Raw genomic sequence first — 26,755 nt, forward strand, 5'->3', positions numbered from 1 at the left:
AACCCAGGGCCTCATGCATACAAGGCAAGCATTCTACCACTGAGTCACCTTCCCAGCCTCCCAACATTCTTATCTCTAATTAACCACCAGAAAACTGGAATTGCTTCCTGCAGCAAAGGTGGCCCTGAGTCTATTTTCCTAGGCAGAAAGCCTGCTTGCCAGGTAACATATAATAGCTGGTCCTCTGCTGATCTGGTTTCCAGGGATCTCATGTCTTGGATCAATGGAATACGGGGGTTGGTGTCCTCGGATGAGCTAGCAAAAGATGTCACTGGAGCTGAAGCTTTGCTGGAGCGACACCAGGTGGGTAGACCTGCTTGTTGAGTGGCCTCACCCCTACCCTTTGTTGTAAGCCAGTGGTTGACACTAACATGGGCATCTCCTGCCAGTTATCTAATCCCTTCCCTCCTCTTGGCAGGAACATCGGACAGAAATTGATGCCAGAGCTGGCACTTTCCAGGCATTTGAGCAGTTTGGGCAGCAGCTGCTGGCTCATGGGCACTATGCCAGCCCAGAGATCAAGGAGAAACTTGACATTCTTGACCAGGAACGGACAGACCTGGAAAAGGCCTGGGTGCAGCGCAGGATGATGCTGGACCAGTGCCTTGAATTGCAGGTACGTGTGCTTTGAGCCCCAATCAGTATTTTCTTTGCCAATGGCTTGGGCTTCTCACCTTCTAGTCTGTTCTTTCAGCTGTTTCATCGGGATTGTGAGCAAGCCGAGAACTGGATGGCTGCCCGCGAGGCTTTCCTTAACACTGAAGACAAAGGAGACTCACTGGACAGTGTGGAGGCCCTAATTAAAAAACACGAGGACTTTGACAAAGCTATCAATGTCCAGGTAAGACCCTGTTCCTTGTAAACTTAGTTTGGATGTTTCCTAATTGACATCTTTTTTATTTCTTTCCTAATTCTCCTTGGTTTTCTTAATGATTAGAATAAATAATTATGATGTGTTAGCTAGATAGCATTGCCAGTTTCCTTAAAGTAAAATACTTCATGTGTGCTCAAAGTGTAGCTCAGTGGTGGAGCGCTTGCCTGGGTTCTGGCCCCAGCAACACCAAAAAGAAGTAACAACTAAATATTGATTACAAAAATAAGCAGTGTAGGGCTGGGAAGGTGGCTCAGTGGTGAAGTGCTTGCCTCGCATACATGAGGCCCTGGGTTTGATTCCTCAGCACCACATAAGCAGAAAAAGCTGGAAGTGGCGCTGTGGCTCAAGTGGTAAAGCACTAGTCTTGAGCTGAAGAGCTGAGGGATAGTGCCCAGGCCCAGAGTTCAGGCCCAACAATCGACAAAAAAAAAAAGGCAGTATAGTCACTGTATGTCTGCATGCAATACTTCTGTCATCAGGAAAAGTACATGTGCAATTATTTTAAGGTTGGGTTGGGTAGGGGTGTAGTTCACTAATGGAGCATTTGGCCTTCACCACAGCAATCCATTCATCAATCAAAAGTAAACAGGGAGGCTAGGAAGTTGGCTCAGTGGTTGAGTGCTTGCCTCACATGCAGGAGGCCCTGGGTTGGATTCCGTGGCACCACATAAGCAGAAAAAAGCCAGAAGTGTCTCTGTGACTCAAGTGGTAGGTCACTAGCCTTGAGCTGAAGAGCTGAGGGACAGCACCCAAGCCCAGAGTTCAGCCCCCACAACCAACAACAAAAAAAAAAAAGTAAACAGAGGGCTAGGAATGTGGCTTAGTGGTAAAATAGCTTGCCTAGTATGTATGAAGTCCTGGGTTCAATTCCTCAGTACCACATAAACAGAAAAGGCCGGAAGTGGCTCAAGGGGATAGAGTACTAGTCTTGAGCACAGAGAGGCTCAGGGATAGCACCCAGGCCCTGAATTCAAGCCTCACAACTGACAACAAAAAAAATGTAAATAGGGTTGGGAATGTGGCTCAGTGGTAGAGAGCTTGCCTTGCATGGATGAGCCCCTGGGTTCGATTCCTCAACACCATATAAGCAGAAAAGGCCAGAAGTGGTGCTCTGGCTCAAGTGGTAGAGCACTAGCCTTGAGCTGAAGAACTGAGGGACAGCACCCAGGCCCAGTGTTCAGGCCCCATGACCGACCAAAACAAAAAACAAAAAAAGTAAATAGATAAGCAAGACCCCAGTGTCTCGTGCTTATAATCCTAGCTACTCAGAAGGCTGAGATCTGAGGATCATGGTGCAAAGCCAGCCTGTGTAGGAATGTCTATGTAACTGCTATTACCAGTAACCACCAACAGGCCAGAATTAGAACTGTGGCTCAAATGGTAGAGTACTACTAATCTTTTTTTTTTTTGGTCGGTCGTGGGGCTTGAACTCTGGGTCTGAGAGCTGTCCCTCAGCTTTTCAGCTCAAGGCAAGTGCTCTACCATTTGAGCCACAGTGCCATTTCCAGTTTTCAAGCGGTTTATTGGAGATAAGAGTCTCATGGACTTTCTTGCTCGGGCTGGCTTTGAACCGTGATCCTCAGATCTAATCCTCCTGAGTAACTAGGATTCAGGTGTGAGCCACCGGAGCCTGGCTAAGCACTACTAATCTTATAGCACCCAGGCCCTTAGTTCAAGCCCCAGGACCAGCAGGAAAAAAAAAAAGTAAATAATAGGTAGGTGGGTAGATGTATTAAAAAGCAGTAATGGCAGAAGACAAATTATTTTAAAGGAAAATTTATGGATCAGTAAGGGAATGTATGAACATAGCGAACAAACTATAATTTCTCAACTGCTTTGTTGAATCTGATTGAATCTTTTCTTGTTATGAAGCCTAATTTGTTGTGACATTTGCTAGTGTCCAGCACCTGTCCACCTTAGGGTGACCTCAAGTCTTGAGTTAAACTGTACTCTCGTAATGATGAAAATCAAGCTCACTCCTGCTTCTAAAGTATCGGTGTATTATGATCCTGCCACCAGTTTGTTCCCAGTCACCCAAAATAACCGGTGTCTTCTGAAGACCAGCAGTCTAGGAGGACCCGGCTGCACCCCGTCTAAACTGTGTCTGTCTATCCATAGGAGGAGAAGATTGCAGCCTTGCAGGCCTTTGCTGACCAGCTCGTTGCTGCTGGTCACTATGCCAAGGGAGACATTGCGAGTCGTCGCAATGAAGTCTTGGACAGGTGGGTGTCCTGTGCACTCCAGTTCCAACAGAGAGACTGTGTGCCCTCCTCCATGGTAGGGGATGCTCACAGCTGGCCTCCTGGCTTCCCTCTCTCAGATGGCGCCGTTTGAAAGCCCAGATGATTGAAAAAAGGTCAAAGCTTGGAGAGTCTCAGACCCTGCAGCAATTCAGCCGAGATGTGGATGAGATCGAGGCTTGGATCAGTGAAAAGTTGCAGACAGCCAGCGATGAGTCCTATAAGGATCCTACAAACATCCAGGTGAGCAGACCTGAGTGAGTGTTCATCCTGAAGTAGCCCCAAATTGGGAACAGATTCTGTTAAGACATCTTTAAAGGGAACATACCTATAAACAGTCTCCTTGAATTCACGGTGAAGCCAATGGAAAGTATTTCAGTAAACCAAGCTATTGGGAAAGTCCCAGTAAATGTTCAGAGCCATTTGAGAGCTGCCATAGCTTCTAGCAAGTCTATGGAATCCCCACCTCTACCCCAAACCGTTCCAGGTGCTGAGCTTCCCAGGGGAAGAATGTCTGTTTAATAGTTGACACATGTTCACATCTGTGTACTGAACTCTTGTCTTTTAATCTGTTTTTGTAGCTTTCCAAGCTGTTGGTAAGTTTTTTTTAATGCTTTTAAGAGTTATAGATACATGAGCCTCCAGTATTTGTGTTCTTCTCTGTAGAGCACTGTTACTGTGGTCACACATGGTCCACTGATGTCTCTTCATCCATCCTTTTCATTTCTAATACTTCATCACCCGCCATCCAAGTGTCCCTGTGGGGTGTGGCTTTCTCTGTTGTAATCAGCCTGCACGCCTCCTCCCTGCCCTAGTTCATCATGTAGACAAATTCTGTACAGTGTTTGATTTGAGGGGCAGTAGTTGACAGCTTTCCTTCAAAGGATGCTTCTTTTGAAGATGGAATAATCAGCTATGTTATACAAGCTTTGGCTCGGTCTTGGCTATGGCTCATGGTGTCATAGGCAGGGTCAGTCTAGCCTGGCAAGAGAATCCACTGCACAGCCAGGCAGGTGCCCAGAGATGCTGGCCCTGGGAACTGCAGAGGCAAGGTCTGCTTCCCAGCCTGAGAGAGTCAGGAGCTAGAGATTGGGATGACAGTGGATATTGCCCAACAGGCAGTGAAAGATGTCTCCAGCAACACCTAGCTCAAATTTGTATTCCATGAGTGGAAACAAAACGAAGCTCTCTAGTGAATATATAGGGTTTGAATCCTGTGGCCAGAGGGAGACTGGATCTTTCTCTAGGACTGTGGCTGAGGAGACCCTTTCTCGGCCTTGAGGTTTGGATGGGAGCTTAGAGGACATGATACAGAAACTGCTGCCCCTCCACCTCGTAACAGTTGCTGCCTCTGAAATGAAACATTTGATGCAGAATTCCTCCTCAGCTTTACTACTTTTTATCTCCTAGTTTTACTTCTCCCAGTAACGCTCCTGAGACCCTGTACCTCTCACCTGCCCAGTGTTTCCCCAGAATTGTGCTACAGCCTCTGTGTCCTTGCAATTGTCTCATAGTATTATAGCACGATGTACTCCTTAATGAATGCTTACAGCCCCTGGCCCGCTCTTTTCCTGGCAAAAATAAATCCCAGCCTCCCATCAGGCTGCGTTTTGATAGCAGCCTTGACTAATGACAGCCACTGCATCAACAGCCAGTAAAGCCCGGGTCTGCAGCAGCTGTAGACTATTCCTTTCATCAGGGGAACATGACTGGCCATCCAGTGTGCATAGCTGGATAAAGATGATTGCCCTGGGTGATGAGCTGTCCCCATGCTGGTATCTGTCCAAGCCTCTAGCCATTAAGGAATAACATAGCATGGGTGGAAGTTGGCAACAAGTAGCTCCAAAACCAAAATTGGCATTGACATCTGCTGCATAATGTTAAAGTGTATAATTATAGGTCTTTGCCCCAGCCAGCTGCTGCAGCTGCTTTCAAAACCACTCCCTGTCCCGCTCCCAAGTTGGTGGACACCCCTTGTCCTCTGCCCACACCCTCCACTAAGCTCCCACAGGCCCAGCCCTACTGCCTCACACTCCCATGGTTACCACCTGTAAGCAACAACTCTTACTCAGTTCTTTTCAAGTTTCCCACCACACCCTCTATCCTGCATTAAAGCCATGCCCTCCAAGAGTTAGCTCTGAAAGGTGGTTTGGTATTTTCAGAGCAAGCACCAGAAGCACCAGGCCTTCGAGGCAGAGCTCCATGCCAATGCCGACCGCATCCGCGGCGTCATCGACATGGGCAACTCCCTCATCGAGCGAGGCGCCTGCGCCGGCAGCGAGGACGCTGTCAAGGTACGTTGAGCCCAGGGACTCCTGCTGGCCCCAAGAGGAGCAGCAGCATCCACTGGATGAGGCCTCCAGAACAGGCTTGAGGACATAAATGGCACCAGGCTGTTATAGATGGGGAATGCAGGGCCAAGGGCTCCTGTGACCAGTTTTGTTTCCTCTTTGTAACCTTTCCATCCTGCATGGCTCCCCTTGCTTCTGCAGGCCCGCCTGGCTGCCCTGGCTGACCAGTGGCAGTTCCTGGTACAGAAGTCAGCTGAGAAGAGCCAGAAGCTGAAAGAAGCCAACAAGCAGCAGAACTTCAACACTGGCATCAAGGACTTTGACTTCTGGCTCTCCGAGGTAATGGGGGCCCTGGGGCAGACCCAGCTCAGCAGGTGCCTTTGGACACAGATGCTCAGCGGGAGCTCTCTGGTTTGCTGGAAGGCACGTAAGGGCTGAAGGAATGTATATTTAGAGAAGAAAGCTGGTTTAGAGTGGGACCAGACCTCAGCCCCCTCCTCTTGCAGGGAAGAGAGGTGGGGTTTGGCCGACAGGCAGCTCTGACAAACCTGTGCCAAGACAGAACTGAAGGAGCAAGGAGTCAGAGCCAGATAATGTGGAACTCTCCACGCAGGAAATTGAGACAGTAGAGAGAATATAAACAAAGACATGCTTAGATACCACCACTATTCACATCTCAGATTCAGGGTATACTTTGGTGGATGCTTGTAGGATATAATTTATATAGCTGAATTTGCAGTATTGTTTCATTAGTATGTAAGGGATGTTATCCCAGGTCACTAAAACTTCTCAGACATTTGAGAGCCCGGTAAGTCCCTCAGAGATCTGCCATCTTTGAGTATTCCCACCCTGTGGATATTTGCATAGCCCCAGCCTTGTTTTGGGGGTAAAAGGTATAGCAGTGAGCATTGTTGTATGCCATTGTGGCTCACAGTTCTGGTCCTTGGCTTTGGCTGCAGCACAGTGGCCTGGCTCTTCTGTCTGCCCTTACAGCACCAGAAAAACCTGAGGCCTGGGCCTCTACCCTGCCTTTTCCATTAGTAAGCTCTAGAGTTGCACTGACCTCACACATGAGGAGAGTCACGCCCGGCAGACTGACCTAGCACACTTGGGCTTTCCCACAACACTGCATATGCCCCACACAATGGCCTTTTCCTTTGGCATCTCCAATGCCAGGTGGAGGCGCTTCTGGCATCTGAAGATTATGGCAAAGACCTGGCTTCTGTCAACAACTTGCTGAAAAAGCACCAGCTGCTGGAGGCGGACATATCAGCCCATGAGGTAAGACTGCAGTAGTTCTCACATTGGGTAGTGCCATTGTATTCTTTTTTTTTTTTTTTGTCGGTCATGGGACTTGAACTCTGGGCCTGGACACTGTCCCTCAGCTCTTCAGCTCAAGGCGAGCGCTCTACCACTTTAGCCACAGCGCCACTTCTGGGTTTCTAATGGTTTATTGGAAATAAGAATCTCACAGACTTTCCTGCTCGGGCTGGCTTTGAACTGTGATCCTCAGATCCCAGCCTCCTGGGTAGCTAGGATTACAGGCGTGAGCCACCAGTGCCCGGCTGCCATTGTATTCTTAACAATTCACACCCCTAGGGATTTTGTTTGTGCATCTTGAGAATTAAAAATGAAAAGTTAACATTAAAATGGAAATATTAATACTAGAGTTTTATGGTTTAACATTTTTATGAACATCAGAAGGAAAAGGAAAGAGCTAGCCATTGTGGGCACACCTATATTCCCAACACTTAAGAGGCTGAAGCAGAAGGATAGATGGAGAGTTTAGGCCAGCCTGGATTCCATAGTGAGACCTTCTCTCAAAAATCAAGAGTAGGCCTGGGAAGGTGGTTCAGTGGTAGAGTGCTTACCTCGCATGTATGAGGACCTGGATTCAATTCCTCAGCACCACATAAAAAGCAGGAAGTGGCACTGTGGTTCAAGTGATAGAGTGCTAGGAAGAGCTGAGGGGACAGCGCCCAGGCCCAGAATTCAGGCCCCACGACAGACAAGACAAAAAGAAAAAAGAAAAAAAATGTAAATTATGAATTTTTGTTTTTGTTTTGGGCTGGTTCTAGGCCTTAACTCTGAACCTGGACATATCACTTGAGTCACAGTGCCACTTCCAGTTTTTTCTGTAATTTAGTTGTAGATAAGAGTTTCACGGGGCTGGGAAGGTGGCTCAGAGGTAGAGCGTTTGCCTTGCATGCCTGAGGCCCTGGGTTCGATTCCTCAGCACCACATAAAGAAAAAAGCCGGAAGTGGCGCTGTGGCTCAAGTGATAGAGCGTTGACCTTGAGCTGAAGAGCTAAGGGACAGCACCCAGGCCCAGAGTTCAGGCCCCACGACCAGACCCCCAAAAAAAAAAAAAAAAGAGTTTCACAAAGCCAGGTGCTGCTGGCTCATGCCTGTAATCCTTGCTATTAAGGAGGCTTGGATCTGAGGATTGAGATTCCGAGCCAGCCAGGGCAGGAAAAGTCCGTGACTTTTATCTCCAATAACCACCAGAAAACCGGAAGTGGTGCTGTAGCTCTAGTGGTAGAGCGCTTGCCTTGAGCTGAAGAGCTGACGGCCAGCGCTTGGGCCCAGAGTTCAAGCCCCACAACCAACAAAAAAAGAGTTTCACAGATTTTCCTGCCTGAGCTGGGTTCAAACCACAAGCCAGAAATCTTAGCCTCCTGAATAGATAGAATTATAGGCATGAGCCACCGGCACCCAGCAAGAACATTTTCAAATGACAAAAAGGAACCCAGCACCAGTGGCTCACACCTATAATCCTAGCTACTCAGGAGGCTGAGATCTGAGAATCTCAGTTCAAAGGCCAGCCCAAGCAGAAAAGTTCATGAGACTCTTATCCCCAATAAACTACCAGAAAATGGGAAGCAGCACTGTGGCTCAAGTGGTAGTGCGCTAGCCTGAACTGAAGAGCTGAGGGACAGCGCCCAGGCCCAGAGTTCAAGCCCCATGACAGACTTAAAAATAAAAAAAAGGAATGAGAAGAGTGACATCAATCACATATTAGCGGATCTCTAATCAGCTTGGTAGGAGACATCTGGGTTTTTTTGGCTGCTCTGAGCTCAGTGTGTAGTGCTACATTGTGTCTCACAAGATACAGGTTACTGAGAGGGAGGAGAGGGTACTTGAGTTCCAGTCATTGGGGTCCCCTCTTCTGCTGCTGCGCAGTGTGTAAATATGGCTTTGTATCTGTAGTTTTTCAAAGGCTCATTACAGAATGGGCTCTGAAACCTGGTTTTTCCTATTCCACTCTATTAAAATCCACTGGCCACCTTCATTTTGTTATACTACAAGACTGTTGGCATAGCGGTAATCAGTAAGTGCTGGTTCAGTAGGTGTGGGTTGGTTCTAAATGTTGGCACAAATGTGATAACCAAAACTTGGTATCACATTCTCAACATACTCACCAATCTCATCAGTGAAATTGTTTTTGTTTTGGGAAGCTCTCAGACTCATGGTGGTAAATAGGAATTCTCCACAGCTGTCATTTTCTCCACAAGTTTGAGTTTCATCATTAGGAATATAATTCATTATTCTCAACAAAATATCTGTTGGGTACCCTTTTTCAAGTAAGAAAGGCACAGATAAATAATAAAATTAACCTTGTTTCTTACTATAGAATGGTTTCAGGACCATCCAGCCTATGGCGTAGAACACAAGGCTCTGAGTTCTCCCCGCAAAACACTTAAACTAAAATGAAGGCCAGTCTATGTGAACTGTGTCTGCTGCTGCCTGGCTGCATGCCCAGGTGCTGGCCCTCCTCACTCACTGCCTTTGTGCCACCAGTACCAGTGTTACACAGTGAAACCAGCAGGTCATGTCTTAGGTCACTGTGAAAATCATTTTTACCTCACTGCGTCCACTTGGGACAAGTACTCGGGATACCTGTGTTTTTACTTGTAAGCAGTTACTCCTGCAAGATCCAGGCTTCTCACTCCTGTTCTCAACCCACCACCCCCCAGGATCGCCTGAAGGACCTGAACAGCCAGGCAGACAGCCTGATGACCAGCAGTGCCTTTGACACCTCCCAAGTGAAGGAGAAGCGGGACACCATCAATGGGCGCTTCCAGAAGATCAAGAGCATGGCAGCCTCCCGGCGCGCCAAGCTCAGCGAGTCCCACCGCCTGCACCAGTTCTTCCGGGATATGGATGATGAGGAGTCCTGGATCAAGTACGTGCTGCTGTGGCAGAGAGCTCCAGGCTGTGTGCACGGGCAGCAGGAGAGGCAGGAGTCTTAGGCCCTTGGGTCTGTGGGAGACAGGAATGTAGCCACTTGAGTCCCTAGTGCCCCACACTCAGTTTTTCCAGTGGTGACCAACAATGTGCCCACAAAGGTGGTGACCCTGGTGTCACAGTAGACCCTACCTTTTGGCCACGGGGAAAGTTGATGGACTTAGGTCAAATCTGAGAAGACCGTTTCTACAAGGGGAGTTGGATTTTTTTTCTAATCCCCACTCCCCAAAATATGAGTCTCCCAACTAATATTGCATGTAAACAGGCCACTTTCAGGACCAGCTCCTCTCCTAATGCATTCCTTACAACCTTAAAAGTATTTTATTTTTTTTTTTTGGTTGGTCGTGGGGCTTGAACTCTGGGCCTGGGCGCTGTCCCTCAGCTCTTCAGCTCAAGGCGAGCGCTCTACCACTTGAGCTACAGCGCCACTTCCGGTTTTCTGGTGGTTTATTGGAGATAAGAGTCTCACGGTCTTTCCTGCCCAGGCTGGCTTTGAACCGTGATCCTCAGATCTCAGCCTCCTGAGTAGCTAGGATTATAGGCGTGAGCCACCAGCACCCGGCTTCACTTCTGGCTTTTTTGATAGTTAATTAGAGATAAGAGTCTCAAGGACTTTCCTCAGATCTCAACTTCCTGAATAGCTAGGATTTCAGAGGTGAGCTGGTGTACTCAGCCTCCAGGTTTCCCTTTTTAAGGATATCAGTCCTATTGGTAGATGATTCTGCAGGTAATGGTCGGGTGGTCAGTGGTAGAGCAGTGCCTAACAAGCACAAGGCCCTGTGTTCAAACCCCAGTGCCAGGACGTAATCATGGCCATGTGCTACCCTTCATCAGCTCATTTTAACTTGCATATTCCATCTTCAAAGACCTACTCCAAATTCCTCAGGCCTAGAAATGAGAGCACAGCTCAGCAACTGTGGCACAGCCATAGCAACTCCCTAAAGTGGTAACGTTATCAATCACATCCCACCTGAAACTTGGTGGCTAAAAGCAGCAGCCATTCTTCTTGCCCTCTAGTCCGTGGCTTGGTGGGCATTTCCTAGGCAGCTTCTACATGGCATCTTTCAGGCAACTGCGTTCACACAGGACAGGCCTGGCTTTTGGATAGGCCTTCTCTGCCCCTCCACTAGGCTTCTCCTCCTCCAGAAGGCTGCTCCAGGCTGCAGGGTGTTGGAGGGCATCCCACCCAACTTTCCCCTACCCTGGTCCAGAGGCAGCCCCAGGGCAGCCTGAGTTTCCTGCTGTCCTCCTCAGGAGATGCTGCCCATCCCCGGGGTCATGTGTCCCTTAGCCCTAGACAGTGGTGTGAGGTGGCCCTGCCCTTGTCAGGATGAGTGAGGCGGGATGTGGTGAGGTCACGGTCCCCCAGAGGGAGCAAGGAGGGGGCCTTGCCTCCGGGGCCCAGGGCACAATAAGGCAGGCCTGCGGGTTCCTTGCAAGATGTGCCAAGTAAGTCATTGCTTTGCAACTTCATTTCTGGTGATCTAGAAGGAAAGGACACCAGATCCCTGAGGAAAGGCCTCATCCCAGCCTCTGCCCCACCCCATCCCAGGCACTCAGTGGCTGACCTTGCTGTTCCATTCCAGGGCTTACTGAAGAAACACGAAGCTTTTGAAACAGATTTCACTGTCCACAAGGATCGTGTGAATGATGTCTGCACCAACGGACAAGACCTCATTAAGAAGGTGAGCCTGCGGCCAGCAGCTGCCACTTTGAGGCTTTAACTCACACTTCCTGCAGGAGGAGGAAATGTTTCTTTTCTATTTCTCCCTACTGGTCCCTGTTATACTAAAATCCTTATTTAAAAAAAAAAAAAGGAGCCTGGCCCTTTGGGAAGGTTCTTAGTGTCCCCCGCTCCTGTCTGTCACCTATCATGTTCTCCAGACAGGTCCGTGTGGAGAGCACAACAGATGCTCCCAGGTTCCACCCCAAACAGACGCGTGAGTGCTGAGCCAGGCAGTCACACTTCTGAGGTGCTTATTATTTCTGCTGGAAGTAAGGACAGGTATCCCTTTTGGGGAGTTTGGAGCATTAGAACTCTCAAAATGACTTCTCAGTAATCGAACCTCTTTTTTTTTTGGCCAGTCCTGAGGCTTGAACTCAGGGCCTGGATTCTGTCCCTGAGCTTCTTTTGCTCAAGGCTAGCACTCTACTACTTGAGCTACAGTGCCACTTCGAGCTTTTTCTGTTTATGTGCTACTGAGAAATTGAACCCAAGGCTTCATGCACACTAGGCAATTACTCTACAACTAAGCCACATTCTCAGCCCAGAGCCTCTTTTTAGAACTTGTAAAAAAATATGCAAAACAGAGCCAGGTGCCAGTTGCTCACACATATAATCCTAGCCCTTTAGGAGGCTGAGATCTGAGGACTGCAGTTTGAAGCTAGCCTGGGCAGGAAAATTAAGCAGCAGAAAACCGGAAGTGGATCTGTGGCTCAAGTGGTAGAGCACTAGCCTTGAGTATAAAAAGCTCCAGAACAGTACCCAGTCCCTGAGTTCAAACTCTAGGACTAGAAAATAAAAGGGGGGAGGGAGGCTGGGAAGGCCCAGACCCTGAGTTCAAACTCCAGGACTAGAAAAAAAAGGGGGGAGGGGGGCTGGGAAGGTGGCTCAGTGGTAGAGCTCTTGCCTTGCATGCCTGAGGCCCTGGGTTCAATTCCTCAGCGCCACATAAGCAAAAAAGAAGAAACCCAGAAGTGGCACTGTGACTCAAGTGGTAGAGCGCTAGCCTTGAGCTGAAGAGCCGAGGGACAGCGCCCAGGCCCAGAGTTCAGGCTCCAGGACTGCACCCAAAAGAAAAAAAGAAAAAAAAAATCCAGATCATTAGAGAACTTTCATTCTGGTCCTGCTCAGCATGAACCAGTGTGAAACTCCTCTCAGACACAAGGCTCCCCCCCCAGGAGAGAGCTGTGAGGTGAGTGGATTTTTACTTGTGTGTGTTGGTGCTAAGGCTTAAACTGTAGGCCATGAGCTGTCGCTCACTTGGCTGTGTGTGTGTATGTGTGTGGTTGTGGGTGCTGTCCCTGAGCTCTTTTGCTCAAGGCTAGCGCTCTGCCACTTTGAGCCACAGTTCCGCTTCAAGTTTGTGAGTGATTCATTGGAGATAAGAGTCTCACGAGGACTTTTCTGACTGGGCTGGCTTCAAACCATGATCCTCAGATCTCAGGGTAGTGAGTGACCAGTTGAGCCACAACTCTTTTTTTTTTTTTTTTTTTTCTGGTCGTGGGGCTTGAACTCTGGGCCTGGGCGCTGTCCCTCAGCTCTTCAGCTCAAGGCTAGCACTCTACCACTTGAGCCACAAAGCCGCTTCCGGCTTTTTTCTTTTTGCAAGGCAAGCTCTCTACCACTGAGCCACCTTCCCAGCCCCCCCCCCCCCCCCGAGCCACAACTCTTGTTCAGCACTTTGGATGGAGTCTCACTGACTTTTCTGCCTGGACTCACTTTGAACCATGATTTTCTAGGTCTCAGCATCCTGAATCGCTGGGATACAGGTGTGAGCCATCAGTGCCAGCTGTGACTGTTCTTTAGCGCTTCATTTCTTAGCCTCAAGTTTTCTTCTCTCTAGATTTCTCTTAAAATTCTGGGATAGCCTATATTTTCAAATTGTGTTTTGGTTTTGGTTTTGGTTTTTGTCCATCATGGGGTTTAAACTCTGGGCCTGGCAGGGCGCTGGTGGCTCACGCCGGTAATCCTAGCTACCCAGGAGGCTGAGATCTGAGGATCGCGGATCAAAGCCAGCCCGGGCAGGAGAGACCGTGAGACTCCTATCTCCAATAAACCACCAGAAAACCAGAAGTGGCGCTGTAGCTCAAGTGGTAGAGCGCTCGCCTTGAGCTGAAGAGCTGAGGGACAGCGCCCAGGCCCAGAGTTCAAGCCCCACGACAGACAAAAAAATTAAAAAAAAATAAAAAAAACTCTGGGTCTGGATGCCGTCCCTCAGCTCTTCAGCTCAAGGTTAGTGCTCTACCGCTTTGAGCCACAGTACCACTTCTGGTTTTTTGGTGGTTTAATTGGAAATAAGATTCTCTCAGGACTCAGGGAGGAAAGGGAGGCTCACCGTGCTTTTGTCCCTAAATAGAACAATCACCACGAGGAGAACATCTCTTCAAAGATGAAGGGCCTGAATGGGAAGGTGTCTGACCTGGAGAAGGCCGCAGCCCAGAGGAAGGCAAAGCTGGATGAGAATTCAGCCTTCCTTCAGTTCAACTGGAAGGCTGACGTGGTGGAGTCCTGGATCGGTGAGCAGCCTTGGCAAGGCCCAAAGTGTCTCCTCCCCACCAGGCTACTGTGATGGGTATGTTTCCATGCAGCTGGCCCTCCGCCGGATCAGAGCTGGTCCATGGGCAGATCTAGCCACCAGCTGGGAGACATCCTAACACTGAGGCCTGACAGTGATAGGTGCACCCCTACAGAGTGGGCCCATCAGAGCCACAGGCTGTCCCAGCCAAGCTCTCTCCAGGCCCTGCAGGGCACTGAATTCTGTTATTGGGGTCAACGTGACCTCCAAGTTCGGAGGACCTCTCACGGCACAAGAATGAGGCCCTGAGTGCTGTGTCAGAGGGGCTGAAGCGGAGGAAGTCACGTCTGTGTCAGTTCTGTGGTATTCCTTTCCAGTTTCTCTTGCACAGGAAGGGGTGGGAAAGTTACGCTTGGTTTTCTAGGTGAAAAGGAGAACAGTTTGAAGACAGACGATTATGGCCGAGACCTATCTTCAGTCCAGACACTCCTCACAAAGCAGGTGAGTTTGACTGTTCTCCTGATTGGTGGGCTGAAATCACCGGCAACCCCATCTCCGAGCACCCCAGCATTCCGACAGACAGGTAGCTCTCATCCCAGAGCTTCCAGAACAACTGGGGGAGCAGCACATCACCGTGCATCTGCATGGAGGCTTGTGGGGGACTCAGGGCTGGGCACCGTGGTCTCGGGTACGAGGGACACCTCTGTCAGTTGGACAGGCCTCCTTAGGCGCAGCCATAGGTGAAAAAACCAAAGGTGATCACGTGGCAGGGCCTCTCATGACAGATACGCCGAGCCTGGGTGCTGAGGAAGAGGGGAATCCAGTCTGAGGCAAGGCAAGGTGGCAGCGGGGGGCGGCTCCAGGCTGGCTGCCATGAATGCCTGGGGGCCATGCTTGTGCCAGCTGAGCCAGGGCACTGCGAAGAACACAGCCAGCCCCATTGCTGTCGCCACAAATCACCTTCTCGCTTCTCGTTGCAGGAAACGTTCGATGCCGGCCTGCAGGCCTTCCAGCAGGAGGGCATCGCCAACATCACAGCCCTCAAAGACCAGCTGCTGGCCGCCAAGCACATCCAGTCTAAGGCGATTGAGGCTCGGCATGCCTCCCTCATGAAGAGATGGAGCCAGCTGCTGGCCAACTCAGCCACCCGGAAAAAGAAGCTTCTGGAGGCCCAGAGTCATTTCCGCAAGGTGAGAGGGCCTGTTGGCAGGGATGGCAGACCTGACCCCCCCCTTCTGCCGTGCGGTGCCATGGTCCTGTGAGGAAGCACGGGCCTGGACTGGGCCGAAACCAAGGCACACGGACCCTCTGCCCTCTTGTAGTTGCTCCCCGGTGAGAGGAAGCAGCAGCGAGCAGAGCCGAGCAGAGCCTGACTCCCACGAGCCACGTGCGCTCTGCCCTGCTGACTCCTGACTCTCTCTCCTCTTCTGCTTCCAGGTGGAAGACCTCTTCCTGACCTTCGCCAAAAAAGCGTCTGCCTTTAACAGCTGGTTTGAAAATGCTGAGGAGGACCTGACCGACCCTGTCCGCTGCAACTCCTTAGAAGAAATCAAAGCTTTGCGCGAGGCCCATGATGCTTTCCGCTCCTCCCTCAGCTCTGCGCAGGCTGACTTCAACCAGCTGGCTGAGCTGGACCGTCAGATTAAGAGCTTCCGTGTGGCCTCCAACCCCTACACCTGGTTCACCATGGAGGCTTTGGAGGAGACCTGGAGGAACCTGCAGAAAATCATCAAGGTGGGCCTGCCCCCAAGCGCTTGCTGCCTGGCTTCTCAGCCTCACCCCTGCCCCTCCCAGAGTTCAGACCACCTCCCAGACCTGGGGCCACATCTCCACTCAGCCATCTGAGACCAGGTCCCTTTGGTCCTAGGAGCGAGAGCTGGAGCTGCAGAAGGAGCAGAGGCGGCAGGAGGAAAATGACAAGCTGCGCCAGGAGTTTGCCCAACATGCCAATGCCTTCCACCAGTGGATCCAAGAGACCAGGTGCCTGCTCTGCGGGATGGGCTGGGGAGAGCTCTGGTCCCGGAGGCCTCCAGCTGCCTAGCACCCAGAGCTCTGCAGGGCACTGGCGGCTCACACGTCATCTACACTCTTAACTACCCAGCAGGCTGGGATCCGAGGATGGAGGTTCAAAGCCAGCCCGGGCAGACAACTCCTGAGATTCTTACCTCCATTTATCTAACACAAAGCCAAAAATGGAGCTGTGGTAGGAGTGTGAGGCCCTAAGCTCCAGCCCCGTTACGTTCCATTACATAAAAGCCAGAGACCATGCTGCAGTGTGAAAGCATAGACTGCTGTGGACACACTGTGGTTCATCTCCCTAAAGCAAAGCTGATAGAAGTCCCAACTGAGGCAACATCTGGGACTGTGCATGGCCCCTGACTGGCCCCAGCAGGAATTGGGCAACATTGGCACAGTTGATGGCAGAATGGTACTGATGTTGTTGGTTTTGTTTTTTTGTCTTCTCTCTGTCCCCTCCTCCCAATTGCCGCTGCCTCCGGACCCCACGTGTCATGGCTGCTCGGATCCGCACAGAACGTACCTCCTCGATGGGTTAATATTGTCTTCTTTTTCCGGGCTCGTGGTGTGGTGGTCTCGTGTGCTTGTTCCCTGTGCCCCTCGTCCCCCGTGGCCTGGCTTGCAGAGGATCCCGATAGGATCCTGCCCTCCCTGCAGCCCCTGTCCCGTGAAGCCTGCTGTGGCCGCCAGGCGGGGTGCCACTCTCACCTTGGCCTGTGGTTCCTGTCCCTGCAGGTGGGGACGCGCTGGGCAAGGAGGCCAGAGCCGAGTCCAAAGACTCCAGGAATGCCATGTCTGTTGGGTTACTGGGATTCATCTGCCTGTTTCCCCAGTGTGTCCCCAGAGACCGTAGTATCCCTAGATGGTCAATGGGCATGAGGCTGCTGACAGAGCTGAGGACTCGGGCTGGGTGCAGTGGGGAGCTGTACAGTACCCCAGCTGCCCCAGAGCTCAGAGCCCTAGCAGAAGGCAGGGACTCTCCCGTTACAATGGGGGATGGAGACAGGGCTTGGAGGAGCCCAGAACGTTGCAGGGCTGTCCCCCATTCTGGCAGGGGCCACTTTGCAAAGCCCAGGCCTCTGCCCAGGCCTACCATACAGGCCAGGCTCACTGAGCCAGAATGGCCTAGCTGGCCCCCAAAAGGTCTGCAGATGGCAAATACACGCATCAGGGGCATAAAGCTGCTAATGGGAGAGAGCTTCCCAAACCAGTCAGGGCAGGAAGGGAAGAACAGCAGCATCCCGCCGCCGCCCGTGGCTGGGGCACAGGCTCTGCCCTCACGCGCTGTCTGCTGCTCTGGTCTTGTGTGCACTGTGCCCTGCCCCCTCCCCCGTGGCTCCTCTCAAGCCCTGTCCCGCCTGGCCCAGTGCCCTCGTGACCTGCCCCAGGGTGGGCCACCAGGCCACTTCCTGCTTCCCACCCGGTGGCAGGGTCCCCTTGCCTGTGCGCTGCCAGCTTGGGCCTGTGGCGCGTGTCTCGTGTGCTCTTGCCTCGCCCCCTCTGGTGTATTCATTTGGTTTCTTTTCTTTGCATAGCATAGCATACCGTCGGGTCATTCGTGTCTATCAGTATGAAGTTGGGGATGATCTGTCTGGAAGGTTTTTCTCCTCTTATTTCTCTTCTTCCCTCACTGTGGTTTTACCAATGCACTCTGGACTTCCCAGGCGGCTCTGCTTTCTGACTAACCCACGCCCTGGCCGCTTGGGAGGAGGGTCTGTCCCCTCCACTGCACTGGCCCTGCCTCCTGCCCCAGGTCCTGGGGTGTCCTTTTCCCTGGGGACGGGGCCTGCCTGAGTCTCGCCTGCTGGGGTAGGAGGGGTCGTGGTGCCTTGCCTTGCTGGAGCACTTTGAACTTAGGCATCTCTAAGGCTTGCCCTGGCTCGCTGGGCTCACACGGGTGAGCCACGGCAAACGTGGGTACAGCGGAAACGGGGCTCAGACTAAGGCCGTGCTCACCGTGTGACCCTGCCCCTGCACGTGACCCCTACTCGTGTGTTGTCTTCGTTCACCAGTAGCCTGTGGCCTCACTCTGTTACCCTGGGGAGGGGCAGGCGCAGAGGCCCACCTGCCTCTCCGAACGCAGCCCTGGCTAAGTGTAGACGGCAGAGCCCGGGGTCAGGGTCCCGCCTCAGCCCCTGTCAGCTCACTCAGAGCTGCAGGAGGCTCCGCCACACTGCGGGCCCTGCCGTTATCTGCAGAGAAGGGTGACCAGCTAGGCCAGCGGCCCACCTAGTCCCACGGGAGACAAACCCACTTTGCAAATGGCCCCTGGAGGCCCAGAGAGCCAAGGGGCTCTACGCCAGGAGACCCAACCTGGTTCCGGGGCCAGTTAGGAAGAGCAGGCCCGCGCACGGCGCTTCCTCAGGGCCTCGTTCAGAGGAAAGTCCATCTTGAGCTGGCTATTGAGGTCAGGCCCCATCCTCACTGCACTTCTGTGTCCAGGTCCTGCATGGTGGAAGAATCCGGAACCCTTGAGTCCCAGCTGGAGGCTACCAAAGTGAGTGACCCTAGAGCTTTGGGCCCAGTGCCAGCCCTCTCCCTCCCCACCCCTGCCCCCACCAGGTCTGCTCTTAGGCGGCAGAGCCTCATTCTCTTTACTTAAAGCTCCAGGGGCTTTGAGAGAAAGTCTTCGGGCTGGGGGTGAGAATCAAGTGGTGGAATTCTTGCCTGGTGTGTGCCAGGCACCTCGAGCTAAATGTCTTCCGTGGTTGCTGCCCTTCATGGGAAAGCACAAGGCCTTGCTGTCTACAGGAGACTTGCCCAGAAGTCCGCCTGCTGGCTCCTTCCAACTCATTTGGATTGCTGCACTTCACCCCAGTGCTGTTCCCTTCCCAGGAGGGAGGGAGGTTGTGCAGACTTGGACAGGGCCTGAAGGGGAGTCCTGTCCCCACACTTCTGTGCCCTGCCCACAGCGCAAGCACCAGGAGATCCGAGCCATGAGAAGCCAGCTCAAGAAGATTGAGGACCTGGGAGCCGCCATGGAGGAAGCCCTCATCCTGGACAACAAGTACACCGAGCACAGCACCGTGGGCCTGGCACAGCAGTGGGACCAGCTGGACCAGCTGGGCATGCGCATGCAGCACAACCTGGAGCAGCAGATCCAGGCCAGGTGCCTGAGGGAGGAGTGCCCTGGGGGAGGGGGTACTGGTACTGCCACACGGCACGGCAGCCAGGGCTGGCGCGCAGAAGGGAGGGCCCCATCCCTACTACTGCCTTTCTTCCAGGAACACGACAGGGGTGACGGAGGAGGCCCTCAAGGAGTTCAGCATGATGTTCAAGTGAGTATGGCCCCAGCCCGGTGGGGCAGATGGGCGGCAGGGCCTGTGCGCTGAGCAGCCTGGCCCCTGTTACAGACACTTCGACAAGGACAAGTCTGGCCGACTGAACCATCAGGAGTTCAAGTCCTGCCTGCGCTCCCTGGGCTACGACCTCCCCATGGTGGAGGAAGGAGAACCCGACCCGGAGTTTGAAGCAATCCTGGACACCGTGGACCCCAACAGGTAAGCTGTGGTGACAGGCGACGGGCGGCGCAGGCCTGGACTCCGCCCACCTAGCTGCTCACGGTGCCCGCCCCGTGCCCTTCAGGGATGGCCACGTCTCCCTGCAAGAATACATGGCCTTCATGATCAGCCGCGAGACAGAAAACGTCAAGTCCAGCGAGGAGATCGAGAGTGCCTTCCGGGCCCTCAGCTCCGAGGGGAAGCCATACGTCACCAAGGAGGAGCTGTACCAGGTGAGCCCCGGGCAGGTCAGGGTCCCCGGGCTTGCAGCTGGCTCGGGCACAAGTTCCATTACACCTGGAACTTGAACTCGGTGCCCGCCCAAGCTGACTGCTCCCTCCCTCCAGAACCTGACCCGGGAACAAGCGGACTACTGCGTGTCCCACATGAAGCCCTACGTGGACGGCAAGGGCCGCGAGCTCCCCACGGCCTTCGACTACGTGGAGTTCACCCGCTCGCTCTTCGTGAACTGATCTCGGCTCGCCTGCCCCCCACACTGCTTGCCCTGCTGCATGTGACTTCCTCTGTGCCCACTGAGAATATTCCACACGCTTACTTCCAGTGTAACCGTAAGCCTGCTTAGCGTGGTTAAGACTTAGTAGAAAATGGTGCTTCGATAAACCGCTCTGGTCTGGTCACAATCGCCATGTTGCTGTGGGGACCCACACGTGTGTCTTGAACCAGCTGCCCTCATTCCAGCCTAGAAAACCCGAGCAGCTGGCTCCCTCCGTCCTGTCCCCCCACCCTCGTTTTCTGTTTTCATGTCAAAGACAATAAAGGACTCTTCCCCCTAGAAACGTCTCTTCATTTGCCCACAGCAGAGGCCTGCAGCTCGCAGAGCCTCACCCCTGCTTCCCTCACGTGGCTATCTCCGAGGCCAGCCGGTCCAAGTCCTCCGTCTCCCGGGGCCCCTGCTCCGTGAAGGCCGAGCTCAGCTGCCACACCTTCACCATGCCCTTGGCGTCACCAGCAGCCAAGAGCCGCGTCTGCTGGCTGTTAAATTCCAGACAGTACACAGGGCTTCCGTCCTGGGTCTGCATGATGGACGCTGTGGGCTTCTGGGAGCTTTTTTGGAGATCAAACAGCTGCACATCACCTGCAGAGGGAGGTGGTTCAGAACCTAAGATCACCCCACCTGCCTGGGAGGCCACCTTGGCCCCACGGGCAGTCGGTCACCAGCGCGGCCCCTAGCACCCCTGGAACAGGTTAGGCCTGGTGGCCTTTTCCTACCGTCCCCAGAAGCAGCTGCGAAAACCAGGGGGCGCACGGGGGACCAGCGCACGGCGAACAGGTACTTGTGGGACAGCTGCAGCGAGGTGAGGGGCTGGGCCTGCAGCATGGAGTAGAGGTGGACGTGGCCATCCGTCCCCGCGCTCAGGAAGAGATTCCTGCGTGGGGTGCAGAGCGGAGCCAGACGTGGGGATGGGCACCGGGGCTGCAGGCACTGCCAGGGCTCCCTTCTCTCCCCACACAGAGGGTAGGGTCCTCCCAAAGGGCCAGCCAGGACCAATCACCAGAGGCTCAGCCTGGCTCCCGGCCGGGGTCCACACCTGTGGAAGGGGGAGCAGCTCACAGAGTAGATGGGGCCCCCATGGGGAGAGAAGGTGAACTGCGCCGGGGCGCGCAGGGGCACTGAGCTGGGCATGCGTGTGAGCGCCGCCTCCTCGGCAGCCAGCGAGCACTTGATGGGGAAGCCGCCTTCCGTGGCCAGAACAAAAAGGCTGGGGTCGAAGCTGGAGAAGGACACGGCGGTGGCGCCCACCTCGGTCTCGCCCCGGGACGGCTGTGAAGAAGAGGCGGCGGTGAGGTCCGGGGCTTCGGATCCCCGGGGCTACAGCCATCCTTGTGGCCCTACCTTCTTCAGCTTGCTGCTCCGCGGTAGCTGCTGCACGACCACGGCGAAGCCCTCCGTGAGCTGCAGCTGGCCGGCCCCCACCCCCTGCCACAGCAGCACCTTCCCGTCCGTGGCCACGCTCAGCACCTGGAACCGGTGACTGTGCTGCGGCTCCGGCAGCCAAAGAACCTGAGGAGACAGCGGGCGGGACAGTGAGGAGGAACGGGGCCGCAGCAGCCCCGTCCCCACCATCCCCGCTCCCAGGTGGCGCAGGGCCCAGCCTCACCCACCTGGGGCACACAGGCTCCCAGCACCCAGAGGCAGATGAGCTGCCCAGCCCCTGCTGACTCCCCCTAAGAGGACAGGGGCCTCCAGTCCTGCTCCCCGCGCCCTCTACACCTGACCTGGTACACAGGGTCCGTGTGGGTGTCGTCAGTCAGGCCTGTGCGCCACAGCAGGGGGTCTTCGGGCCGGCTCACATCCCACACCAGCACCTCGCCATTGTACAGCCCTCCTGCCGGGAGCCGGGCCTGGCGTCAGTTCAGCACTGCGGCTTCCCAGACAGGCACCAGCCACACAGCCAGGACCAACAGCCTCTGCCCTGAAAGTCCCCGCAGGGGGCCTCGGTGCCCCTGGCCGCACCCCAGGGAGCCTCACCACCGCACGCAGCCCAGGGAGCCGTGTCCCTCTCACCGTCCGCACAGCGTACCACATGCCCCTTCCTCCCACATGCCCCTTCCATGCCCAGCCGGTGCCAGGGACAGCCTTGCCTTCTCCCCAGCAAGCTGTGGTACCAGCCCTTGGGCCTGCCCCTGGCCACCTCTGCAGGGAAGGAAGCCAGCCTGGGAGGGGGAGAGGGGAGGCTAGCACAGAGAGGCTGAGGCGGAGAGGCTGGCGTGGGGCGGACACTCACCTGCGATGTGGGCGGGCTGCGTGGGGTGGAAGGCCAGGCACATGACGGAGCTGGGCACCTCCACCACTGCCAGCGGCTGCTGGGGGTTCAGACGGCGCCGGTCCAGGTTCCAGGCACACACAAAGGACTTGAGTGTGCTCCAGTCACCGTCATCCAGCCTGCGCAAGGACACACTTAGCTTCCCAGGAGCGCTTGAACAGAAAAGGGTTCGCCAGTGCCCCCTACCACCCAGACACAGCACTTGGGGTGCACCAGTGGCACCTCCAGGGCACAATGCTCTCGAGAGAGAGTCCAAGGCACAGAGAAATGGCAAAGGAAAGGTGGGCTGCGATGCAGCCCTGCTCCCCTGCATTTTTCTTGCCTCGCTGACCTAGAGTGGCCATATCCGTGGAGCACACAGGCCGTGCGTGTCGGAGGTCTCCCACGGCCCCCACCATCCCGGCTGCTACTCACCGGCCATAGGCACAGGCCAGCACGGAGCCCGTGGCATTCCAGGAAATGCTGGTCACGTGCAGCCCCTGCGCCTGGGCAGGGGGGTAGCACAGCGTGTGCAGACAGGACACCTGCGGACACAAGCCGTCCGCTAGCCCAGCCCCAAAGACACCCAGCCGCCGCCCCGTGGCAGCATCTGGCCTGGGCAGCCAGGCCCAAAAAGCTGTCCACATCCACTGCCCAGTCCTGAAAGACAGTGCAAAGCCGTCACCCTACCATCGCCCCTCACAGGCTGCTTCTGAAAGCCAGAAAGACAGAGCCGGAGAAGCAGAGTCCAAGCTGCACACCCGAGGCTCTGCAGCGCTCCCAAGACCCCATGCAAGGACACATAGGCCGGCAGGCTGGGCCCGCTGCGCAGCGTGCGGACTCAGCCTCACCAAACGGCACGTCAACAAAGGGCTAGCACGGCCTTGTGTGTGTGTTACACAAGCCAGCTTCAGGGTTATTTTGTCTTTACAGTGGTACATGGTTTTTTGTTTTTGTTTTTTTTTTTTGGTCGGTCGTGGGGCTTGAACTCTAGGCCTGGGCGATGTCCCTACGCTCTTCAGCTCAAGGCAAGTGCTCTACCTCTTGAGCCACAGGGCCACTTCCGGTTTTCTAGTGGTTTATTGGAGATTAAGAGTCTCATGAACTTTTCCTGCCCGTGCTGGCTTTGAACTATGATCCTCAGACCTCAGCCTCCTGAGTAGCTAGGATTACAGGCGTGAGCCATCAGCACCCAGCTAAAATTATTCTTTTGTGTGTGCAAGTCTTGGGGCTTGAACTCAGGGCATCACATTCTTAAGCTTTTTGGTTCAGGGGTGGTGCTCTACCATTTGAGCAACACTCAGTGCCAGCAGTTTGCTAGTTGGCCATAAGTCTCTTAGATTTGACTTCCTGAGGGCGGCTTTGAATTACAACCCCTTGAGCAGCTAGGATTATAGGTGCGAGCCAGCAATGCCAAGCACTGGGTTGCTCTGCTTCTGTTTACTGTGCCCCCAGTTGCACAGGAAGCCATGGGCAGGAGGACCTCAGGTGCCGCGAGCAGGAGAGACCATGCCACAGCAGAAGAGGCGCCGGATCAGCGCCAGCCCAGAGCAGCGCTTCCTGTACAAGGGCGTGGGAGGCACAGCCCGCCTGAGGCACTGCTGCTGCACTGCTGCTCTGTGGCCTCTACCTCCCCAGCACAGAGATGGACGGTCTGGCAGCACCAACTCCCAGAACAGGTGCCAGGACTCAAGGAGCAGCAGAAATTAAGAGCGGCAGCTGGCACTAGTGCCACCGAAACCTAGAGGGCTCTGGGGAGTGTGGGCAGGCTCCAGCCTGGGCCCTACCGTCTGCTGCGGCTCAGCCCAGTTCACCTCGAAGCCATCAAAGGCGTGGCTCTGCCAGTTCTTGCTCAGCTCCCGGATGACCATGGCCTCCACCCTGCGGAGGAAGGCCAGCAGCCGCGGGCTGTGGTGCCGGGGCAAAGGCAGCACAGCCACTGGCTCGGGGGCCTCCGTCTGCACCTGGGCATCTGCGTGCTTCCGGGCCTGGGTGGACACTTCGGCAGTGGCGATGCTGGCTGTCTGGCAACTTTTCTAGGAAGGAGAATAAACCAGCATCATCATGTGGCTGCACGCATGCCTACAAGCGCCCTCACCTCTTCCAAGTAACTACTGGCTGAGCTGTCTCATGCTAATTGGTATCTGGTTGCTTCATGTGTCCAGTGTCCCCTCTTCTTGTCACTAGGAGGAAACGCCGCCCCTCCCCAGTGGCTGGGGTTGGAGATGACCCCTCAACCCCCAATGTTCACTGAGGACAGGACTTCCAGCCAGCCAGCCAGGGTGCTGTATCTTTCCCTAGCCAGTGATTGGCTCAGCTATGGTCATGTGACCAAAATAAGCCAGTAAGAGCTACACTGGGACATGTGCTAGCAATCTACGGAGGGGAGGGAGGATGCAGCTCAGATGCTAGCAGGTAAGAAGGCTGCCTCTTGGAGCCAGCAGGGGCCACGTGGCTAAGAAACTGAGAAGTTCCTCAGACCTGGCCACCCGCAGAGGGCTTGGCCAGAGACTGCTCCCAGCAGCCTGCAGCGCCCTCCTCCCGCCACCGAATGCGCTCCCTCCACGCTGCCACCAGTCTGCAAGGACCTCCTCGCTCTGCTGGGAACAGAGGCAGGATCAACTCAGCAAGGAAATGCCAACCAGCTTCGTCACACACTTCTAATACTAAGAGGCCTGTGCGAGCCGGCGCCGCGTCCGCTGCTGTCCGGCAGAGCCCGGTGCACATGGCCACCCACAGGCCGACGTGGCACATGGAACCAGGCCGCCATGAAGGAAGCTGATTGTAGGCACGCGCGCCCACCACAGGCGCCATCCTCCTCTTTGTAGCACCACAGTCCTTCCAGCCGGTAAAGCAGCATCTATTCCCTATGGGAACTAGCTGACCCCTGGCATTTACCATGGGGTTTGGCAGGAAGAAGAGGTTCATTTGTGTACACAGAGCCAAAATGGGGCAAGACAACCAAGATTCCTGTGCTTTAGTGCTTCAATGGAAACTGGTGTGTGTGTGAGAGAGAGACAGACAGACAGACAGACTCGAATAAATAATATGGAAAACCCCAGGTACTTGGGCAGAAGTGGAGATGCTAACTAAGGAGGCTGGGCAGTCAAGATATGAAGGAGGAGACCTCTGTGGCAGTAAAATACAAGCTGAGAGGAGAAAGAGAGTCCCGAGCTGCAGGAAGGAATCCGAGGCTGGGGCAAGAGAGCCAGAGCAAAACCTCAGCTCAGCCAGGCGCCAGTGGCTCACACCTGTAATCCTAGCTACTCAGGAGGCCAAAAACTGAGGCTCATGGGTGAAAATCAGCTCAGGCAGAAAGGTCTATAAGAAGAAGAAAAAAAAAAGAAAGGTCTATAAGATTCTTATGGGGGCTGGGAAGGTGGCTCAGTGGTAGAGCGCTTGCCTCACATGCATGAGGCCCTGGGGTCAATTCCTCAGCACCACATAAGCAGAAAAAGCCAGAAGTGGTGCTGTGGCTTCAAGTGGTAGAGTGCTCGGCTTGAGCCGGAGAGCTGAGAGAACAGCCCACAGGCCCAGAGTTCAGGCCCCACAACAACAAAAAAAGATTCTTATCAAAGCAGGGTGCCAGTGGCTCACGCCTATAAATCCTAGCTACTCAAGAGACTGAGATCTGAGGATCGAGGTTCAAAGCCATCCCAGGCAAGGAAAGACTATGAGGATCTTTATCTCCAATCAACCAACCACCAGAAAACAGGAAGTGGCGCTGTGGCTCAAGTGGTGGGGCACTAGCCTTGAGCTGAAGAGCCGAGGGACAGCGCCCAGGCCCAGAGTTCAAGCCCCACGACCGACCAAAAAAAAAGTAATAATAATAATTCTTATCACCACTTAACCATAAAAAAAGAAAAAAGAAAAGTGAATCTGTGGTTCATATGGTAGAGCACGAGCCTTCAGGAAAAATTCAGGGACAACGCCTTACACAGTTCACGTCCCCAAAAAAAAAAGTAAGATTTAGTGGCGGCTGGGAAGGTGGCTCCGTGGTAGAGCGCTTGCCTTGCATGCCTGAGGCCCTGGGTTCGATTCCTCAGCACCACATAAGCAAAAAGAAAAAAGCCGGAAGTGGCGCTGTGGCTCAAGTGGTAGAGCACTAGCCTTGAGCTGAAGAGCTGAGGGACAGCGCCCAGGCCCAGAGTTCAGGCCCCACAACCGAAAAAAAAAAAAAAAAAAAAATTTAGTGAGCTGCACTGCCTGTGACTGGATTTGAAAGCTAGCGTACACCCCGAAGCCAGGAACCGCCCAGGGCCACAGGCAGAGAAAGGCAGGATGCAGAGGAAAGATGAGAGGCCAGTAGTGCTGAGACAGAGAGAGGCCCCGCGTCGCCCAGAGCCACCCCACTTCCCTGCCGTGATTCCAGGAGCAGCTGGGGAGGTTTTGCTACTCCTACAACAAGGCTCCCTGGCCCAGGCCTCTGCCACCCACCTAGCCCTGGTCAATCAGCTTGGGAGCACAGCATGACAGAGGAAATGAGCGCACATGTGCGCATGCGCATGCGCATGCACACACACACACACACACACACACACACACACACACTCTCTCTCTCTCTCTTCTCTCTCTCTCTCTCT

The 26,755-nt window shown here is 54.0% G+C and overlaps 2 protein-coding genes across 2 annotated transcripts in view; one reads left to right on the top strand and one right to left on the bottom strand.

Moving 5' to 3' along the window:
- The window catches only part of Sptan1 (spectrin, alpha, non-erythrocytic 1), a 59,502-nt gene extending 39,401 nt beyond the window's left edge, over positions 1-20,101 (top strand). Inside the window, exons 24-46 of the mRNA XM_013021268.1 lie at positions 204-303; positions 419-616; positions 695-841; positions 2,993-3,096; positions 3,195-3,357; positions 3,696-3,710; positions 5,277-5,408; positions 5,607-5,744; positions 6,582-6,686; positions 9,383-9,591; positions 11,206-11,338; positions 13,733-13,892; positions 14,316-14,392; positions 14,872-15,081; positions 15,329-15,625; positions 15,759-15,871; positions 16,424-16,441; positions 18,350-18,404; positions 18,820-19,016; positions 19,132-19,185; positions 19,261-19,407; positions 19,493-19,640; positions 19,755-20,101. Coding sequence (XP_012876722.1) covers positions 204-303; positions 419-616; positions 695-841; positions 2,993-3,096; positions 3,195-3,357; positions 3,696-3,710; positions 5,277-5,408; positions 5,607-5,744; positions 6,582-6,686; positions 9,383-9,591; positions 11,206-11,338; positions 13,733-13,892; positions 14,316-14,392; positions 14,872-15,081; positions 15,329-15,625; positions 15,759-15,871; positions 16,424-16,441; positions 18,350-18,404; positions 18,820-19,016; positions 19,132-19,185; positions 19,261-19,407; positions 19,493-19,640; positions 19,755-19,880 — 3,046 coding nt within the window. The 3' untranslated portion in view covers positions 19,881-20,101. The remainder of the gene's footprint in view (positions 1-203; positions 304-418; positions 617-694; positions 842-2,992; positions 3,097-3,194; positions 3,358-3,695; positions 3,711-5,276; positions 5,409-5,606; positions 5,745-6,581; positions 6,687-9,382; positions 9,592-11,205; positions 11,339-13,732; positions 13,893-14,315; positions 14,393-14,871; positions 15,082-15,328; positions 15,626-15,758; positions 15,872-16,423; positions 16,442-18,349; positions 18,405-18,819; positions 19,017-19,131; positions 19,186-19,260; positions 19,408-19,492; positions 19,641-19,754) is intronic.
- A 90-nt stretch (positions 20,102-20,191) lies between these two features.
- Positions 20,192-26,755, bottom strand: part of Wdr34 (WD repeat domain 34) — a 29,573-nt gene continuing 23,009 nt past the window's right edge. The window contains exons 3-10 of the mRNA XM_013021271.1: positions 23,960-24,208; positions 22,608-22,717; positions 22,155-22,312; positions 21,646-21,755; positions 21,263-21,430; positions 20,958-21,190; positions 20,638-20,795; positions 20,192-20,503 (exon numbers count right to left, since the gene is read on the bottom strand). Coding sequence (XP_012876725.1) covers positions 20,265-20,503; positions 20,638-20,795; positions 20,958-21,190; positions 21,263-21,430; positions 21,646-21,755; positions 22,155-22,312; positions 22,608-22,717; positions 23,960-24,208 — 1,425 coding nt within the window. The 3' untranslated portion in view covers positions 20,192-20,264. The remainder of the gene's footprint in view (positions 20,504-20,637; positions 20,796-20,957; positions 21,191-21,262; positions 21,431-21,645; positions 21,756-22,154; positions 22,313-22,607; positions 22,718-23,959; positions 24,209-26,755) is intronic.

The sequence above is a fragment of the Dipodomys ordii genome, unplaced genomic scaffold (genome assembly GCF_000151885.1).
Source record: "Dipodomys ordii isolate 6190 unplaced genomic scaffold, Dord_2.0 Scaffold55, whole genome shotgun sequence".
In the NCBI taxonomy this organism is placed as follows: domain Eukaryota; kingdom Metazoa; phylum Chordata; class Mammalia; order Rodentia; family Heteromyidae; genus Dipodomys; species Dipodomys ordii.